The 20,968-nt window shown below is 41.5% G+C and overlaps 1 protein-coding gene across 4 annotated transcripts in view; it reads right to left on the reverse strand.

The window, feature by feature from the left end:
• The window catches only part of PFKP (phosphofructokinase, platelet), a 67,583-nt gene extending 51,518 nt beyond the window's left edge, over window positions 1-16,065 (reverse strand). For all 4 annotated transcript variants that reach the window (XM_065399651.1, XM_065399649.1, XM_065399648.1 and 1 more), the window contains exons 1-2: window positions 15,992-16,065; window positions 1,754-1,831 (exon numbers count right to left, since the gene is read on the reverse strand). In XM_065399651.1, coding sequence (XP_065255723.1) covers window positions 1,754-1,831; window positions 15,992-16,063 — 150 coding nt within the window. In that variant the 5' untranslated portion in view covers window positions 16,064-16,065. The remainder of the gene's footprint in view (window positions 1-1,753; window positions 1,832-15,991) is intronic.
• Window positions 16,066-20,968: the final 4,903 nt, after the last annotated feature.

Genomic DNA, 20,968 nt, shown 5'->3' on the forward strand with positions numbered 1-20,968 from the left:
TTTTTCCCTTAGACTTCATTCCCATGGGATTTTACCTACCAATTCTCTGAGTTTGCTAAAGTCTGCCTTCTTGAAATTCCATTATCTTTATTGTGCCATTTTCCCGCTTACTATTCTTTAGAATCATGAACTCTATCATTTAATGGACACTTTTACCCAAGCTGCCTTCCACCTTCAAATTCTAAACCAGTTCCTCCCTGTTCGTCAGAATCAAATCTAGAATAGACTCTCCCCTAGTCACTTTCTCCACCTTCTGTAATAAAATGTGTCTTCGATGCATTCCAAGAACTTATTGGATAGTCTGCGCCCTGCTGTATTATTTTCCCAACAGATGTCTGGGTAGTTGAACATCAAGTCCTGTCTTTTGGATGATTTTGTTAGCTGTTTAAAATCTGTTTAGAATCTGTCAGCAAGCTTTACAGAAAATATATAATCATCAGTATATCTTTTTTGTCTTTTATACAAGCTTACTGTCCTTGATTATAGTTTTGCTGTATTTCTAATGTAGTCTAGAAAGTAATATTAACATAATGCAGATTTTCTTTTTTCCTAGCAGAAGATTTAGAGATTATTACCTCAGTGTTTCATAATCATTTCCTGCGTAGAGTAAAAACAAGAAATCTGAGCCAGGCCCAACCCAAATTTGAGCTTGGAATTTGTACAGTTTGTATTACCATCTGAAACAGTCTGCCTCACCACCGAGCACTTCCTGTTCCAAACCATTTCTTGGCACTGCCCATACGTGTTGAAAGTTATAACAAGCTGATAATGGGAAGATGAAAGTGAGGAAGAAGAGAGCTGGGAAACCTGTCTCCATGAATGAGAGTGCAGCACAAACACACACTTGAAATGGTTCTAAAAGTAACCAGTCATGATGGAAACAATGAGTAAATGACTCACATTAGAAACATCAAAAATGATAATAGGCAAGAGTCTGTGTTAAGTGAAAGAAGTATGTGACCCATTTGCTGCTAACAGTGGGTGCCTCTATTCAGAAACAGAATTATGAACCAAGTAGAAAAAAATTACCCATTCCCTCAAAATACTTATTTTTGCAAAATAAAATTAGAATAGTACAGAAAAGAACAGAAAGGCCGGCAAACAACATCCTTCTTTCTTTTGTGTGTTATTGAAAATGAGAACTATTTTATGAAGAAGAAATACTGCAGAGAGGTAACTACAGCACAATCTTGTTTTGCACAATGATCTGGTTAAAGGAGCCCACCAGGTATGTGCACTAGCCTCCACATATAATGGTTTCATTTTTTAGCAATTGTTTTGCATATAAATTTTAAAAATGTAAATGTTTACTTTTATTGGTGAACAGCTTCCATGGCATCACATAAAACACAGCATTCCCCTAATACATTACTAATATGACATTGTTTTAAACTTCTGGGGCACAATTCTGCCACTCCTGATTAATGTGTATGCCTAAACATGCAGTTAGGAGCCTAACTTTGGGCACCCAATTTTGAAAATCTAAGACCTACATTTTCAAAAGGGGTTACTGTTTCTAGGTGCCCGGCATGATATACCACATAGAGGTCTGATTTTTGGAAGGTGCTGTGCATCAATTATCTGAAAATCAGACCCTTTCAACAGGCGTTTGAACTTGGATGCCCAAAAATGGAGCCAGTCAACATCACTGACTACTTTTGAAATTCTTGGCCTTGATCTTCAAGTTTAAAAATTCTGGTTAATGATTTCAAATGAGGGCTTTGCTTTGTTTTCTGTTGTTTACAGTACTTACCACTTGCAAGATGCTTGAAACACTTTCCCATGACACTTCAACAATGTTGTCACCTCCATCAACCATACCTTGGTAACCCTGAGACAAGAAAACATATTTTAGAAACCTGACATGTCATTCTGCATAGTATTACTACTGGGGTGATGGTCATGTTGTACATTTATATCTAGATCTATCTATATATACATATATTTTAGACAGTAGTACTCTTCCAAGCTCCACCCACAACTTTAGCCCCATTTACATGAACCACAAAAATTATACACTATTCACAGTAAATTGTGTTGATGTTCACAATATGATCATATGTGCCACTTGGCTCTAATGGGCTTCTTAAGCTCCCCCTTGAGGTACTTGAATGCACCTATGGGCCCTGTTGGCTCATGAGGCTTGGCTTCTTCTTGATTTGAAGGTAAATGATGGTATCTCCCAAAAACCACTACTTGTGGCATTGACATGAGTCATCGCTCTCAATAAACTGTGCAGATCTGTGCTCCTCCCTCTCATTTTTTTACATAAAAGATGAAAAAGTTAATAATACTGACAATTAAATGTTCATCACCAGATTGCTGAGTTAACCCTCCACTAAGATGAATGGTGTGGTTCACGCCTCTCAAAGCTAGTTTCCAGCCCCTCTGCAGACTCATCTCTGCATCAGTTACATATTTTTTGAAGATTTCTTCACAACCGTGACAGCTAGAGACTTACTTATAAAAATTAAAGCTGAGATTCTGAAAAACAGGAAAGTGGCTTCAGAGAAGTGCCAGTATGGGATATGAGTGAAAGCCATTTGCTTCGAAGCCCTAGCTTCAAAATGCAATATTACACCATCAAAGTACAACACAGATAGCTAGTATAAGGGAATGGCAATATATCTGCTGTGCATTAAAGATTACACGTTCTATTATTTTTGAAGAACCATGAAGTACTGGGGACAGACTAAGGTGAAAGCAAGAGTGTTTATAGTCTCCACAAAGGAAAGGAAAGTGATTCAGACATTTATTGTTTAGAAATCATAATTTAAATACATTTTAAAGTAATGGGAAATATCTCTAAACATCTCAGAGCAAAACAGAATCAAAAGGCAACACGCAAAACTGGATTACAAAGAACAAATGGGGTCAGACGCACTTTATTGCTCTTTTTTACACAATTAATGGTGAAGGAAATGTAGTGGAGGCAATGTACCTGGATTCTGATAAAGCATTTAAAACAGTGCCTCAAAACCTAAATTCAAATTGGCTTGGAAAATCATTGGGTATGGTTAAATGGCAATGTATCAGGATGAGAAGAGGAAAGATGTCTAGTGGGAAGCTGTAGGGCTCAGTAATAATTTGGTTTCACTAATTCACTATATAGCTATTAACCACAGGATACTGACATTTGCAGATTCTAATTTATTGGGAAGTGTTGCAAAACATGGTGAGAGGAATGAAATAAAATGAGATTTAATCTGGAAAAATACAAACGAGTAGATCTGATAGGAAAGACATTTACAGCTGTTATTCAGCCTTGTGGACATTAAATTAAAAGCGGATGCAGTCCAATATGGTAACAAAATTGGGTAAAGAGGCTTGTGGCTGCATGTGCAGAGTAATCATGCTATGGAGCGAAGAGTTAATGGTCCTTCTTTATAGGACCCTGGCAAGAATGCATCTGTCAGTCTGGGGAATCTGAATACTAAAAAGTTGGGGCTGTAAATTGGCAGAAGTTCAGAGAACAACAGAAATGATTAATTATGATCTGGAGGGATTTAGTAATGAGGAAAGATCAAAAGAGCACAAATATTTTTTGTTTCACTATGTGATTACTCAGGGGAACCTGATAAGCCTACCAATGTTTAAAGGGCGTAAAAGGTTAAGGATGGAGAAAAAAGTACTTAGGGTGATCCAAAGGAGTAATAAGATAAAATCAGTAAGAAGAAATTATATACTGAGTAAAATATTATGAGTATCATCCTGAGTGACCGTGAATTCTCTGAAGTCTCAAAAGGTTTATGGCATAGTCTCAAAAGGGAAGTGGTAGAAGCTTCTTCCCAAAGTAGACTGGAGAAATAAATACATTTTAGGTGCAATCATGCAGTGGGCAATGGAATAGACAGGCTTCAGGAAAGGTCTTTCAGGTGCTAATTTCTGTGATTTTTCTATGTTTTACATGCTCTTAGAATTCATCTAAACAAGGTCTCTACAAACTGAAGTATTTGGTAACACATTTCCCTCCAAGGTAAGCAGAATACTGGAAAAATGCACATGTGTGCACACATGCGCACACACACATGCATCTACACACACACAAAACCAGGTTTTCTTCAGCATGAATTAATTTAGACTTTTAATTTTGATGCTTTCCATCCGAATCTGAGCAAAGTGCATCAAATCTCCTCATAGCAAGAAATGCTCAATTGCAGTCCAACAGGAGACAAAAAGGTTTCAACAAGTTATTCACCAACCAGAAGAGGTCCCTTAATCAGGAATTTGGTGAAAGCAAAGAACCCAAAATATTCTTGATGTCACAATCAATACGGGACAAAAGGGTCTTTCCCCACTGGTGCTCAAGCTATCTTCCTTCACGCATAAATTCATATTTTATAAGGCTAGAAGAGACCATTATGCTCATCTAGTGTGAACTCCTCTATAAGACAGGCCATAGAACAGTGGTTCTCAAACTTTTGTACTGGTGACCCCTTTCCCATAGCAAGCCTCTGAGTACGACCCCCTTATAAATTAAAAACACTTTTAAATATATTTAACACCATTATAAATGCAAGAGGCAAAGCGGGGTTTGAGGTGGAGGCTGAAAGCTCGCGACTCCCCATGTAATAACCTTGCGACCCTCTGAGGGGTCCCGACCCCCAGTTTGAGAACCCCTGCCATAGAACCTCCCTGAACTAATTTCTGTTTGAACTAGAGCAGAGGTTTCAAAACTGTGGGTCGCAAGGACCTAACAGGGCTGCACTGAAGGACCAGGGTGAGGAGGGGGATCTACCCAGCAGGGGAAGCGGGTGGGGCTCTAGGAAGTTGACTATATGTTAACAAATTGTACAGTGGGTACCTGTACTGAGTACTGTAGTACATTACTCCATGAGCAATGGGTTTGCTTGCAAACCAACATACTACTCAACATGAGTAAGGGCTATTCCATATTAACTCCAAGAGTGGACACTCTTATTCTGAAATAAAATTACCTTATTCCACATTAGCTAATCCACTCTGGAAGTGCATTACACTGATTCAGAATAAGGCAGTTTTATTCCAGAATTCGGGTGTCTACACTGGGAGTTAATCAGGAATAATTAATCTGCTTTATATTCACATCCTATTTTATTCCGGATTAATGTTCATGTCTAGTCAATCCTTAAGGGTGATATAAGTGGGCCCTAAAATTGTTAGGGGGAGTATTCTCAGCTCCTTGAACCCTGAAATCTCATATTCCTCTACTGCAAATTTAGAGTATATTTTCCGGACTAAAATCAACAATTTAGGAGTTTTCAAATGCCCTTGCTTTTGGGGGATCAAAATTGTGCTCTTATTCATATTCTATAATAACTGCTAATTTTCCTTAAACTCTGGAGTCCATTTTCCTTTGGGTTATTATCAAGCAGCACAAAAAACTTCCAAGAATTGTATAGGGCTCATTAAATTAATATCTGTTTACACATATGGTAAAACATCCCTATAAATAAACATGATGCTGTAAAGGAGCTCAATCTTATTCCACAGCCAGTTTGTTCTTACTCAGTTCAAAGCTGTACCCATTACAGCTACATTTTGCCTGAACGTGGGGCTACTTTTTGCCACAACTGCAGAGCTCTTGACATTGCAAAAGAAATGAGTAAAGAGGATGAAACAATTTTATGTGGGGTCAGAGGAAGCATTAATGGGATGGACTGCCTTTGGCTCATCAACTGTAACAAAAAGAACGAGGAGTACTTGTGGCACCTTAGAGACTAACAAATTTATTTGAGCATAAGTTTTCGTGGGCTAAAACCCACTTCATCGGATGCATGCAGGGGAAAATGCAGTAGGAAGATATATATACACAGAGGACGTGAAAAAATGGGTGTTACCATACTAACTATAACGAGAGTAATCAGTTAAGGTGGGCTATAATCAGCAGTAGAAAAAAACTTTTGTAGTGATAATCAGGATGGCCCATTTCCAACAGTTGACAAGAAGGTGTGAGTAACAGTAGGGGGAAAAATAGCATAGGGAAATAGGTTTTACTTTGTGTAATGACCCATCCACTCCCAGTCTTTATTCAAGCCTAATTTAATGGTGTCCAGTTTGCAAATTAATTCCAATTCTGCAGTTTCTCGTTGGAGTCTGTTTTTAAAGTTTTTTATTGGAGTATTGAGACTTTGAGGTCTATAATCGAGTGACCAGGGAGGTTGAAGTGTTCTCCGACTGGTTTTTGAATGTTATAATTCTTGACATCTGATTTGTGTCCATTTATTCTTTTGCGTAGAGACTGTCCAGTAACGAGTCAGGCTGAAAATTTCAAGACCTTTAATTTCACCAATTGGATCTAAACAGGAATATTTTTAACTCTCAGGTTTTTGGTGGTGTTTTTGTTTTGTTTTGTTTTTTAACCTCCCAGAGCAGCTTCACTCCACCAAAGGGGTAGATCACATCATGGAACAGGCCACCCAAATAACCTGAGAGAACTTGCTTCAATACCAGGATGGATTTGTTTAAATCACTAGTCAGGAAGACTCGATTTAATCATGGATTTCTACATAAAAGTGCATTCTTCTTGGTTGTTATAACCTTAATACATATTCTTCACAACTCAGAGATAGATGTAGGTTTCAATTTTAGAAGGTACACACTATACATTTTTAAAGTGATTTATTTTGAAAACTTTTCAGATTAGTTTTACAGCTATATCAGAAAATGAATGATTGTTTGGTTATTTAATTTACCAAAGGTAACTGAAGCAGATATTTATGAAGTAATTGGGAGGTGAACTATCTCCAATTCAACAGATTAATTATTAATATTTGGAGGATTTTTTTGACATGCTGTATTAGGAGGAGAACATCACCAGACAGAGATTTAAATTGTTTTATTTAACTAAAACAACAATGTTATGTAGATTTTTTTCTTCAACAGCAAACATATAATATTTTAACAAAACAAGCATATGAATTTTTGAATGTAAACAGTCAAGTTTTTCTTTGTCGCACTGTTTGCATTTTACACGCATGTCTGTCTTACCCACAGGCAGGGCCGACTCTAACTTTTTTGCCGCCCCAGGCAAAAAAGAAGAGCGCCGCCCCACCGTACCCCCCCGCGCGAGCGCCGCCGAAATCCCCGCCCCCCCAGCACCACGCAACCCGAAGCCCCGCCCCCTCCAAGCGTCGCGCCACCCGAAGCCCCCGCCCCCCTCCGAGCGCCGCACCGCGCCAGCCCCCGCCCCTCCAAGACCCCACCCCCCCAAGCCCGAAGCCCCCGCGCCCCCCTCCGAGCACCACGCCGCCCGAAGCCCCACCCCACCTCCGAGCACCACACCGCCCGAAGCCCTGCCCCCCCGAGCACCACGCCGCCCGAAGCCCCGCCCCCCGAGCACCGCCCGAAGCCCCCGCCCCCCCTCCGAGCACCACGCCGCCTGAAGCCCTGCCCCCCCCTCCGAGCACCACGCCACCCGAAGCCCCCGCCCCCCTCCGAGCACCACACTGCCCGAAGCCCTGCCCCCCCCGAGCACCACGCCGCCCGAAGCCCCGCCCCCCGAGCACCACGCCACCCGAAGCCCCCGCCCGCCCTCCGAGCACCACGCTGCCCGAAGCCCCGCCCCCCCTCCGAGCACTATGCCACCCGAAGCCCTCGCCCCCCTCCGAGCACCACGCCGCCCGAAGCCCCCGCCCCCCTCCGAGCACCACGCCGCCCGAAGCCCCGCCCCCCTCCGAGCACCACGCCACCCGAAGCCCCGCCCCCCCTCTGAGCACCATGCCGCTCGAAGCCCCGCCCCCCTCCGAGCACCACGCCACCCGAAGCCTCCGCCCCCCCTCCGAGCGCCGCGCCGCCGAATCCAAAAAATAAAAATAAAAAATAAAAAAGTGAGCGCCGCCCTGCCCCAAGGTGCCACCCCAAGCACGTGCTTGGTCGGCTGGTGCCTGGATCCGGCCCTGCCCACAGGTAGAGGAACTTCATTAAAATAGTCCCAAACTGGGTCTCTTTTACGGCCTACTGTCATTACAGGTTTTCCCTTCTAGTGAGAATGGTATGGTAGATCTCAAATCAATGAAGGCTACACTCAGAAAGACCTCAAGACTTCTGGAATATGCTGCTCAAACAGTTTCACTTTTGTTTCTACTGCCTGTCCCTCCCTTCTCACATTTATCTCCAGACGTCTTCTCCTTGTCCAGATCTATTCCTCCCCCACCAATCTTCTATTCATTGAACTTTTTGAAAATTTGCACTTTTAGAGAGAGGTAAGGGATTGACGCTATGTACACAAATTTACAGAGGGACAATAGGATTGAGGTCTGTTATTTCTCACCTCTATATCTTATTTATTCATTTAAAAACATTTTTGCTGTTAACAAGCATGTTATCTCTGGAGACACAAATCCACAGTTTGAGAACTGCAAAACTAAGCATCTCTGATGCTATCTTCTAGACTGAGCACTGAGTCCCATTGGGCAGACAGAAAGATTAACCTAAATAATCTATACAGAAGCCCCTGGAACCCCATAAAATTGGGTCCCTATAATCCATGAACTATTGGAACTCATTTACAAAACTTTTCTTAAACATTACATGACTATAGTCTCATACTATAGAATTAGAATTTATAATCCCTATTCCATGATGAGATATCTTCGAGCTATAATGGATCTTAATTAAAACTATCTTTAGATAGGTTTTTTCCTCAAAAAGCATTTTATCAAAAAAATCTGATTTAAATTTTAAAAAATCAGATTTTTTTGATTTTTTTAAAATCATTGATTTTTATCCACCCTATTCAATACAAAAACAAACAAACAAACAAAAAACCACCGATCACACTACTCAAACTGGAATCCACACAGGGTATCATCAAGCAATTATAACCCTTACTTGATGAGGAGCATACCCTGGAAGAAATCTTTCCCCAAACCCCTCTCCTAGTCTTCCAAAGACCCCCCAACATCTCCAAGCTTATCATCAGAAGCAAGCTCCCCAGTGGCCAGAACACACCAACTCAAAGCGGTACCACACACTGCCAGAAAAACAGATGGAAAACTTGCTGACATATCTTTGCTATAATGATCAATACCCCTACACGTGTCTATCATGACATGTGGTGTACCTCATCCAGTGCATCAAATGTCCCAACAACAGCTATATGGGTGAAACTAGACAATCAATTTGCTCTCGAATGAACTCACCCAGAAAAATGATAAAAGACAAAAACACCCTATCACCCATAGACAAACATTTTTCACAATACAAGCTGACCTACCAATCCTGATCCTCAAAGGAAACCTGCACAACACCTTCAAACTACAAGCCAGATAACTTAAATTCATAACTCTGCTAGACACTAATGATCACAGTCTCAACAGAGACATTGGTTTTATGGCTCATTACAACAATTTGTAATCTACTAGCCCTTCTTTGTTCTATGACTGTAGCGATGTTAATTGACAGCTTCATTTTAAGTGGTTTCTTGCAACACTCATTAACCCCGTATGTTTAACAATCTGTCCCACCTTGTATTTAGTTGTGACACTCTGGTTACCTTTTCCGGACCAGAAGAAGAGTTTTGTGAAGCTTGGAAGCTTGTCTCTTCCACCCAAAGAAGTTGGTCCAATAAAAAAATATTATTTTTTTATTGGACCAACCGCTGCCCCCACCCTTTGTCTTTCTCTGGGATCAATATGGTTACAACAACACTGCAAACAGCATACTTCTAAGGCATTTGTATGCACCCATGAAAGAAAAATGACTGCATGATTAATCAACACACAATCAAAGAAGAATAAAAATCAACACCCTAGTGACTGCCTACAGCAGAAGTGGGCAAACTACGGCCCGCGGGACCATCCTGTCCGGCCCTTGAGCTCCCGGCCAGGGAGGCTAGCCCCCGGCACCTCCCCTGCTGTTCCCCCTCCCCCGCAGCCACGCGGCTGCGTGGGCAGCACTCTGGGTGGTGCAGCGGTGCGCTCCTGCCGAGCAGAGCGACAGCGTCTCTAGCTCCGGCCAGGCGGCGCGGCTGCCAGACATGCTGCTTTGAGCGGCATGTTAAGGGGGCCAGGGCCGGGGGGCTGGATAAGGGGCGGGGGGTCCCGGGGAGTCCGTCAGGGGACAGGGAGCAGGGGGCGGTTGGATGGGGCGGAGGTTCGGGGGGAGGGAGGGGAGGACAGTCAGGGGCCGGGGAACAGGGGGGGTGGATAAGCATGGGAGTCCCGGGGGTCTGTCAGGGGGCAGGGGTGTGGATAGGGATCAGGAGACGGGGAGTGGGGGGGGGTTGGATGGGCGTGGGATCCCGGGGGGCCTGTCAGGGGGCGGGGGGGGTGGATAGGGGTCGGGGCAGCCAGGGGACAGGGAGCAGGGGGGGTTGGATAGGGGGTGGAATCCCGGGGGGGGCAGTTAGGGGCAGGGGTCCCGGGAGGGGGTGGTCAGGGGACAAGGAGAAGGGGGGGTTGGATAGGTCGGGGATTCTGATGGGGGCGGGAAGTGGGAGGGGGCGGATAGGGGGTGGGGGCCAGGCTGTCTGGGGAGGCACAGCCTTCCCTACCCGGCCCTCAATACAGTTTTGCAACCCCAATGTGGCCCCCAGGCCAAAAAGTTTGCCCACCCCTACAGTGTAATGTTGAAAGGGTTGAACTACAAGCTATTTCTCTCTCATAGGCATGTCCCCTACTCACAACGAATCATATGCTCCTGTATTCCAGACCTACACAAGTGTAAACAAGATAGAATGTTACTCTCTGTTGGAATCCCTTCTCTGCTACAGTAACTACATTGTACATCAATATTCACCTCACACAACTTCTACAGATTCATGTCTTCAAACCGTAGTAACTAATCTGTGATTATCCCCAATTTGCCTTATCCTGGAAGGCATTAAGAAAGCTAAAAATTGCAGAATATCAGCAGTTACACATTTGAGTGTATTAAGTGGTCCACTAAAGTATGACAGAATGCATCCCTGTATTCACACCCTACACACCATTGTAATAAATTTTGTATAAAATATGCCTGGTGAGGTATCATTGGAAAACTAATAACTCGCTGGTCAATAATACCATAATGAAATGCGTGTAGCAACATTATATGTAAAGTTATGAATTCCCCCTAAATAATGTTAGTAGCACATGTTCAAACCCACGTGATTAGGCAGGACGGGTCAAGCAGGTCTTAAACAAAGGAATGAGCGGTTACCTCAATTTACATATAAGTTGTAAACAGTGTCCTCAGACAGCAAGAGGGGAAGACAGGAGACAAGAAAAATCTGCATTTCAGCAAACAGAGGAAAATCTTTCACCACCCTCCTTTACTGTTTGAATGAATTTTAATTAGGGGTTGCCCTCAGGAAAATGCATTTCAAAGGGTGACTGAACTATAAAAGTAAGGGGCAAAACCCCTCCAAGTTATCTCTTCCTATCCATCTCTCATTCTTTCATGGAAGAAGGCAAAAGAAACCCACCCATTTGACTTTGGGGTGAGATCCTGACCTGAAGTTTGGTCAGCTCTGTTGCTGGAAGCATATGGTAAGAACTTCACCTTGAACCAAGTCTTGTTTGTTAAGTTTAGGAAGCGTTTTATCTTTATTTCTCTTGTAACCATTTCTAACTTTAATGCCTTATTCTTGTACTCACTTAAAACATATCTCCTTGAAGTTAAATAAGCTTGTTTTATTCATTAATCAAAACTAATCCAGTGTTGAGTTTAAACTGAATAGTGTAGGTAACTCCATTTAGGGTAGCAAACTGTTGTTTATTGATCCCTTTAGATGGACAATGGACCTAATATACCTGGACTGTCCAGAAGAGGGCTGGACAGTGCAGAATACACGTTTTGGGGGGGAAATTTGGGACTGGGCATGTGTTTGGGTCACCTGCAAGTGGAACCCAAGGCTGCTGGAAGACCGAGAGTAGCTGGTGTTTGCTGGCAAGCTGCTGGGGCCAGGGTTGCTGGACCAGGGCTGTGGCTATACACAGACACTCAAAGAGTGTAACCTGCATACTGTTTGTGAGAAGTCCAGGTTGGGAGCTACAGCAGCAAAGCACTGTGAGGCACCCCAAGCTGCAGGGCAAGGGTGACATAACCCCTCACTGGTCTGGATTGCACCCCGGAATGTCATATAAAGAAGTATTTCTACATTTCTGGTAAATTTAAGAACAGGTTAGCCTTGGAAAGGCATGGGAAATGAATGAATGTGAGCAGTCCTGAGGTAGGAACCCCAGGAGCAGCCAAGACTGAGAAGGCTTGAACTGAACACTTATCTTATTAATTTTGGGGTACATAAAGTCAGGAAGAGGGTGAATTTTTTACTTCCCAGTGTGAGGATGATCTTCCAGAGGCACAGACATGATATGGGGGGTCTTATGTGCCAGGCCCGTACTATTATACTCCCTGCAGCAGGGAAAAGAGTGTGCAGCTCAACATCCATACATCACACTGATCCTCAGATGCATTTTGGACCCCTTATGACCACTGTAGCCTGGCTTGAATAAGAGAATCCTTCACACTGCTCTACGACAGGGTAAAGAGAACAGCCATATAGTCCATGTACACAGACGCACCAGGGCAGGACAATAACACAGGAGCTTTAAGCCATCTTTGCATGCTGCTTCTTGACTTGCACTCTGTGTATTTTGGCTGCACTCAGGGATCTGTCCCTAAGGCTTCAACCCCACATCTGTCCACTCTCGGCTCCCCCTATCATCATGATGCAGGACCCAGTCCAGTACTTCACTGCCAATCGTCCATTAAGTCATACAATAGGGGTAGCAAACCATGCAGATTGCAGACATATTAATTTCGAACCATGGGAGGGGCAGGGAATGAAGGGTAGAATTAATATTTTCCTACTACAAAAAGAGAATTGGTATGCAAATAAGCAGAGCACTGTGCTCCAGAAATCTTTTGTGCTGTGCTGCCACAACAACCAGCTTCTGAATAGTTGGTGTGCTCATTAGCTTGCCAATTCCTGGAATTTCCTTTCAACTCACAGCCAATCTGTATCCCTTCTGACCAGGGGTTAGATTTGGGGGTGGGGGGGCAGGGTAAGAAGTTCTTTGGCTGTCTTTCTTGCAAGCTAAAATTGTGGAAAGCTTTTACCATATTTAGCCTCAGAATAACCTTCATCATATTTCATAACATAGTTGAATTAATTTCTGCATTTTAAAACAAAACTTTAAAGTGTCCAATATAACAAAATTTGCTTGATGGTTGTTTTTCAAATAGCTGTTACTATTTTTCTTTCGAGCCCAAACTCATGTCCATTTTAAAACTGCCACAGACTATTGGATTAACCATATGTACACATTATTCTGAAACACATATAAATGTATATGTTGCTTATGTTACTATACAAACTTCAGTGAATGCCTTGTTATGCCAAGTAACTTTTACAGCTTAACGTGTCCAGCATTAGGAATAGCTTAAGTTAAAAAACAAAAGCAAAAACAAACAAAAAGCTTCCTTTACAAATGTGTTTTATAGCTCTAGTGGCTGCACTCTAAGTATAAACAGATATGGACAAAAATGAATAAATAATCAAGTTTAAAAATATAAACGGTGTGTTAGGTAAATACAAACTAGCAAACGCTGTATTTTCTAGCACTTCTATAATTAAATTTGGTTTATATGACATATTAAAATCACCTTTAATTAGCAAAATTGCATCCCACATTTTAGCCTAGATAAAATGTTTATTTTGGCTTATAAACTTCTAAAACGTAAGAACAGCCATGCTAGGTCAGACCAATGATCCATCTAGCCCAGTATCCTGTCTTCTGACAGTGGCCAGTGCCAGGTGCTCTGGAGAGAATGACCATAAAAGGCAATCATCGAGTCATCCATTACCTGTCATCCACTCCCAGCTTCTGGTACTCAGAGGCTTGGAACAGCCAGTGCATAGGATTGCATACCTGACCATCTTGGCTAATAGCCATTGATGGACCTAATCTCCATGAACTTATCTAGTTTGTTTTTGAACCCTGTTATAGTTTGAGCCTTCACAACATCCCTTACCAACGAGTTCCACGGGTTGTGTGTTGTGTGAGTAAGTACTTTCTTTTGTTTGTTTTAAATCTGCTATCTATTCATTTCATTGGGTGACCCCTGGTTCTTGTATTATGTGAAGGAGTAAATAACAGATGCTTATTTACTTTCTCCATACCAGTCACCATTTTATAGACCTCTATCATATCCCCTCTTAGTCATCTCTTTTCCCAGCTGAAAAGTCCCAGTCTTTTTTAATCTCTCATCATATGGAAGCTGTTCCATACCCATATTCATTTTGTTGTCCTTCTCTGTACCTTTTCCAATTCTAATATATCTGTTTTTGAGATGAAGTGACCAGAACTGCACGCAGTATTCAAGGGATGGGCAAACCCTGGATTTATATAGAAGTATTATGATATTGTCTGTCTTTTTATCTATCCCAGTGGTTCTCAACCTGTGATTCAAGGCCTGACCTCCCTAGGGGGTTCATGGACTATGTCTAAGAGGTCCGTGGAAGACTTAGACTGAAAACTGACTGAACAGAATTCAACTATATATACAGACACTAGATTTCCAAAGGGGTCCACACCTCCATTTGAAAATTTTTAGGGGTCCACAAATGAAAAAAAGGTTGAAAACCACTGATCTATCCCTTTCCTAACAGTTTCTAACATTCTGTTTGCTTTTTCAGCTCTTGCAGCACATTCAGTGGATGTTTTCAGAGAACTATCCACAATGACTCCTAGATCTCTTTCTTGAGTGGTAACACCTAATTTAAACCCCATCATTTTGTATATATACTTAGGATTATGTTTTCCAATGTGCATTACTTTGCATTTATCAACACTGAATTTCATCTGCTATTTTGTTGCCCAGTCACCCAGTTCTGTGAGTCTGTAACTCTTCATAGTCTGCTTTGGACTTAACTATCTTAAATAATTTTGTACATCTGCAAATTTTGCTACCTCACTGTTTACCCCGTTTTCCAGATCATTTATGAATAAGTTAAACAACACTGATCCCAGTATAGATCTCTGGGCCACACAACTGTTTACCTCCCTCCATTCTGAAAACTGACCATTTTTTCCTACCCTTTGTTTTCTGTCTTTTAACCAGTTACTGATCCATGAAAGGACCTTCCATGTTATCCCATGATTGCTTTACTTTTAAAAACTAAAGGCTTCTAAAGGAGAACTGATATAATTCCAACATACAATACAAATGGGCCACTTGTTTGTTTAAAATGTTTATGGTATTCCAATATTCACATACTTTAAAGGTAAAATATATCTCTTTATTAAATTGAAGTACAATATGGACATTTTCCCTGTAACATTTACATAAATAGTTTTCTCCTTTTGATGTACATGTATATGTCTTTCAAATTTCCATATCCCGTGCAGTTTGAATATAACTTCACATACATATACATCAATCACAGACACAATAGTTCTGATGTTTGTAAAGAAGTGGAGAGGACTTCATCTTGTAGCCAGCCTGTCAACTACTCCCCTTAGTTTGTAGAATGGGAAAAATTGTCCAGTGGCTATAGAACCAGCTGCAGACTACTCTTGTCATGTAATCTTTCTGTGCCTCAGTTCCCCATCTGTAAACTGGGAATAATACTACTTTCCTGCCTCACAGGGGTGTTGTCAGAATAAATACCTCAAAAGTTGTAAGGTGTTCATACTATAGTAAGGGAGGGTAGGGGAGGGCTAGATGAATACCTCACAGAAGGTATTCACGTATAGATAGACAGGTCATTGCTGCGTAATGCAAGGCCTGATCCCATCAACTACCACAGCTAAGTCTTCTCAATATTCCCAACCCCTTGCTGTTGTATGGAGAAAAGGTCTGGAACCAGAAATCAAACTTCTGTTTTAATTAGAATATCATCTCTTGGTCATTACCAGGTAAATTACCTTTCATGGGTAAAAAAGGCTTTTGGTGTGACCAAAAGGAACACAATGTGTAATATTTTGAGACTTACACCATTAAAGTCCATGTGAAATTTCCACAAGAACAAGGTCCAAACGCATTCAAAAATCAAATACAGAATGAATACAACAGGAAAACTAACCTCATAGATAAAATACACTTTAGCTTCTACGTAGATTCCCATACGCACTACCGCACGTACTGCAGCATTCATACCTGGGAAGAGAAAGTGAATTCATTTATTACAAAATTATGCAAGATCATCTCAATTTTCTAATATTAACTTGAAATACCTTTGTCAAAAACAAAATCCAACAACAACAACAACAACAACGAAGGAATTAATTGGAAGCTATAATTTGTTTCTAAACAGAAAAAAAAAGCTTTTACTATAACAGAAATGTACATACTGACAATGCAGCCACATGAGAGAGACGGGGGGGGGGGAGGGTAGCAAGCCAGTGCCAGCTGCTCTCCCCTTGAGTACACATCTGTGATGTGGATAGCATAGGTAAGGGAGTGCCTTATGGTACCTTACTACCCTGTGCGGGCATGTCCTGCAGCTCACAATGGAGCCCTTAGTACTCTTTTCATAGAAGCTTGACAAATTGAAACACTTGGCTGAATGATGTCATACTTGTTTGTATCAGTGTTAATACTTCAATTTATTAAGCAGCAAATATGTTCCACAGAACCATTTTATAGCAAACGCAATGGGTGTCAATCCAAAGAGTCAAAAATTATGTGGTGTCTATTGTAATGGCTCTCTCCATCTACCATGGGGAATATTACTATTGATAAAAGACATGGAGAATTACCAACAGACTCCAGGCACAAGAAACAAATACAGAGCTACAAGAGAGGGGCAAGGAAGCTAAGAGACTTCTCTAACAGCTGATCAGCACTCTCGTTGGACTTCTAGATATGCCACAGCATAAAATATAGTATAGTATCTACAGTCCCCCAGATCAATAGGATTCATTAGTTACTGGAAATAGCGAAGAAATAGATCAGCTCTGCTGATGACATAGGTGCAAAATAATCCCTGATTTGAAACACATAAGGTGATTAAACCATACAAGAGAGTTGAACTGAATCTCCATACCCACAAACAAAGTCATGCATATGGCCTGTCCTCAGGGAGCCTAGATACTATCACTTCCAGGGAAGTATTTGAAGTCCCACTGAACTAACCTCTTTGTGAATGCTGAAATTGATTAGTGTGAAGGTCTCAGTGACCCTGAGGTTACCTCAAGTGCCTATTACTTAGGAACACAAGACAAATAAAGTCATTGTTATTAAACGGAAGTCTTTCATTGTGCAAGAACTGAACATTAAGGCTATGTCTACACCAGAGACCTGTACCAATGCAGTTGTGCTGCTATAAGATCTCTAGTGTAGCCACTCTATGTTGATGGGAGAGTGCTCCCCTGTTGATATTAAACCGCCCGCAGCGAACGGCAGTAGCTATGTCGGTGGGAGAAGCTATACTACTATTTTTAGCATGCCAGTTTGATGAAAGCCAGTGCAAGTATGACTACATGGGCTGGGAATCGCACCCCCAGCTCCAAGTGTAGACATACCCAGTGAGGAAAACAAGTCCGTCAGCTAGGGAGAGCAAGGTAGTAGCAAATATCCATTCAAAGAGGCAATTCTCCTTCCAGAAACCACACACACTTTGAGTCAGGTTTTTTTAAGCCAATGCAGCTACATCAATTTCCACTGGCTGAAGATCTGGCCTTTCAAGTATCGACTAAGGCCAGGGAGGGTGCAGTAATCGCTGTAGAGTGTGGCACAGGGCACTCTTCACCTCCAAAATCTGTCCGTGTTCTCTATGGCATTTGTGGTCTCTGCCAACCCAAGAGCAAGAAGAGATGCAAGTGTTGCTTAGCATACTAATATTTTTATGCAGAATACTGTTTCTCTAAACCAAGTCTCTATAGATACTGATGGTTAATTACATCCCTATAGTGATGAGCAGGGTAAAGGCCATGCTTTTTTTTAGAACTATCGGCTGCTTTTGGTACCATTGATTTGTCTATAGGGTCTTACTGTCATGTTCAGAATGGCCATTCATTGAGTTTTCTCCTTCCCCACTTTCATCCTTCTGGAAAGCTCTCACCTGCTGCATCCTTCAGGATTCCACCTTATCACCTTTCCTGTTCAACATGTATGAGGTGACTGCAAGATGTTTTGCGGATATAATAAATACTGACCAACACAAAGTTCTGTGTCTGTCTTCCATTGACTAACAGTCTCATTAGCCCAAATGTGTGATTGACTGGAAGGAAAATGGACAGGCTGAGATTCAGAATGGATGTGACTTGCACCAGCTAAAACAGAAGAGATTCTTGTGGGCATGAAGAAGCATTTAATGGACTGGGCAAAGGCATTAGCTGCATCATCTGCTGATGACGCATGTCTGCATTTTGTCAATGTTTTCTAAATTAAGATCCTAATGGATCCGTCACTGATCCTGGTTTTTCAGATTACAGCTGCAGCACATATTTATTTTAATCATCTGTGGCTTGTGAGGAGTCTGATCACTCCCTTCTAATGCAGAATTCTTCCCTGCCAGTAACACCTTTGCACCTCCAGACCACACTATGGTAATAACCCATACTTAGGCCTAACCTCTAAGACCACCTTGAAGCTTCAGCTAGAGCAAAATATAACTGTCTTCTGCTCAACCAGAGCAGACCAGTGAACACAACACTCGTGTTCAGGTCTTTGTACTGTTTCTCTGTCCCATTCCTGGGATCAATTCAAGGTGCTGGTGATAATCTTTAAAACCCTGAAATGTCATGGACACATTAACTGCATCACATCATTTAAGGCCAGGGAGGGAAGCACTTTCTTATCAGCTATCTAGGGCTGAACCTGCCAATGACTTTGATTGTCAACTCTTTGGAGGAGGGACCATCTTTTTGTTCTGTCTTTGTACAACACCTAGCTCAATAGTGGCATGATCCATGACTGGGGCCTCTAGTCATTATTGGAATACAAATAATAATGGTAAGGTGACTTCTCATCTTCTTTCCAGTGGAGGGCAACAAAAATGATTAGGGGGCTGGACCACATGACTTATGAGGAGAGGCTGAGGGAACTGGGATTGTTTAGTCTGCAGAAGAGAAGAATGAGGGGGGATTTGATAGCTGCTTTCGACTACCTGAAAGGGGGTTCCAAAGAGGATGGATCTAGACTGTTCTCAGTGGTACCAGATGACAGAACAAGGAGTAATGGTCTCAAGTTGCAGTGGGGGAGGTTTAGGTTGGATATTAGGGAAAACTTTTTCACTAGGAGGGTGGTGAAGCACTGGAATGGGTTATCTAGGGAGGTGGTGGAATCTCCTTCCTTAGAGGTTTTTAAGGTCAGGCTTGCCAAAGCCCTGGCTGGGATGATTTAGTTGGGAATTGGTCCTGCTTTGAGCAGGGGTTTGGACTAGATGACCTCCTGAGGTCCCTTCCAACCCTGATATTCTATGATTCTATGATTCCCTCATTGTTGGTGATCGAACAGAATCCAAGAGTGGTCATTGTTAGGATATGTTATTAGAAACTTGTTTAACCTTTGTCTGAATTGTTTGTTTTTTTTCAACTTTCTGACTTGGTGCCAGTGTATATGTTAACATTTCAGGAGATGGCAGCAGTGATTCATTATTAGTACCCATTGCTGGCTGCTCGATGCAAGTAAGCACCTAATAGCTTTGGTGAAAGGCAACTTATAAATCAATAAAAAATAAATTAAGCCTAAAATACTGATTTCTCTGACCCTTTAGATTTGGCAGCTATAGCCGTCTCATACCCAATGATTTGCTAAGAGGCTCCTAAATCCCATTGAATCAGGTATCCTCATATTACATAGGATTTTTTTTCCCTTGGACTATTAACCTTTATAACTGTTTCTTCATTGAAAGTGTGAGGGAAAGGAAAATGTTTTTGAACACAATATTTTGCTCATCTTTTTAATAAGTAGAGGGTCTCTACTGATGCAGTACATTTTAGTTACTGTATGGTTTCTTACATGTGTGATTTAGCCCTATTTGCTGTGTAACTTACTTTTTTTTTTTTTCAGTTCAAACATATTTTTTTCTTATCTGTTTATATGATTTTACATGTATTCATTTTGAGCGGTTTCACTAATGTTGAGGAACTCAACTCCACCAAAAAAATCAAAGTTACAATAGAAGTACCGTTTCAGAAGACAGGTAACAAATTCACTAAAAAAGTTACATGACTAAAAGGCTCAGAAAATATCATTTGCTTTAGTACTAAACTTTTCCTAATGTTAAATTATTAATTTCCTGCTCAGTTTAAGCAGCATTATTCTGCTGGTTCCATACTTATTAATTTTAAACCAACTTCTCTTTTCTGTTTCCATTTTAAGAACTTACTGGTGCTTTCAGTTTATTGAGAATTTTACTTTTGAAACAGGATGCCTATGCAAAGCTAAAAATGTACATGAAAATCCAGGGTTGTTTCCACACATTTACATTTTCCATGTCTATTTGATAAAGATGGGAAGGTTTCTAGTCCAGGAATATCAGCTTTGGTTAATATAAACAATAAGGCATTCACACAACCTGGTTTTCCAGTCACCAGTGAGAATTTCAGAACTTTTACCAAGCACTTAGATTGATCATTATTTGTAAAGTAATAGTTCCAGTTCAGTGCCTCAGAAAATTTACAGTGCAATTGTCCCACAGAGTACTCTATGCATACGGTTTTCTTGAATAGATGTGTATCCATCTAATCACTTAAATTACTTCTACACAACATTTTAGGAAGATGACCCCAAACTCATGTGTGTTTTCCTATTGATACAATTACTGTACGTAAGTCTCAAAGTATGAAAGCCATGTCGGAGGAAGTGGCTCAAAAGGCTGATATGTGAGTAACACTTAGGCTAGAGATTCCCAACATGGCGGTTGTAACCAGGTTTCAAGAGGCTACAATTACTCACTCCCTTCTGTCTAAAGCTACGCCTACACTATGAGGTAGGGCTGTGATTCTCCTATTCTTGTACACATACTCACGCTAGCTCACATTGAATAGAGTGTAGCCATAGTAGCATGGGTAGCAGCAGTGGAGGCATGGTTGAGCCATGCCAAGTACAGACC

The sequence above is a fragment of the Emys orbicularis genome, chromosome 2 (genome assembly GCF_028017835.1).
Source record: "Emys orbicularis isolate rEmyOrb1 chromosome 2, rEmyOrb1.hap1, whole genome shotgun sequence".
Taxonomy (NCBI): Eukaryota; Metazoa; Chordata; order Testudines; family Emydidae; genus Emys; species Emys orbicularis.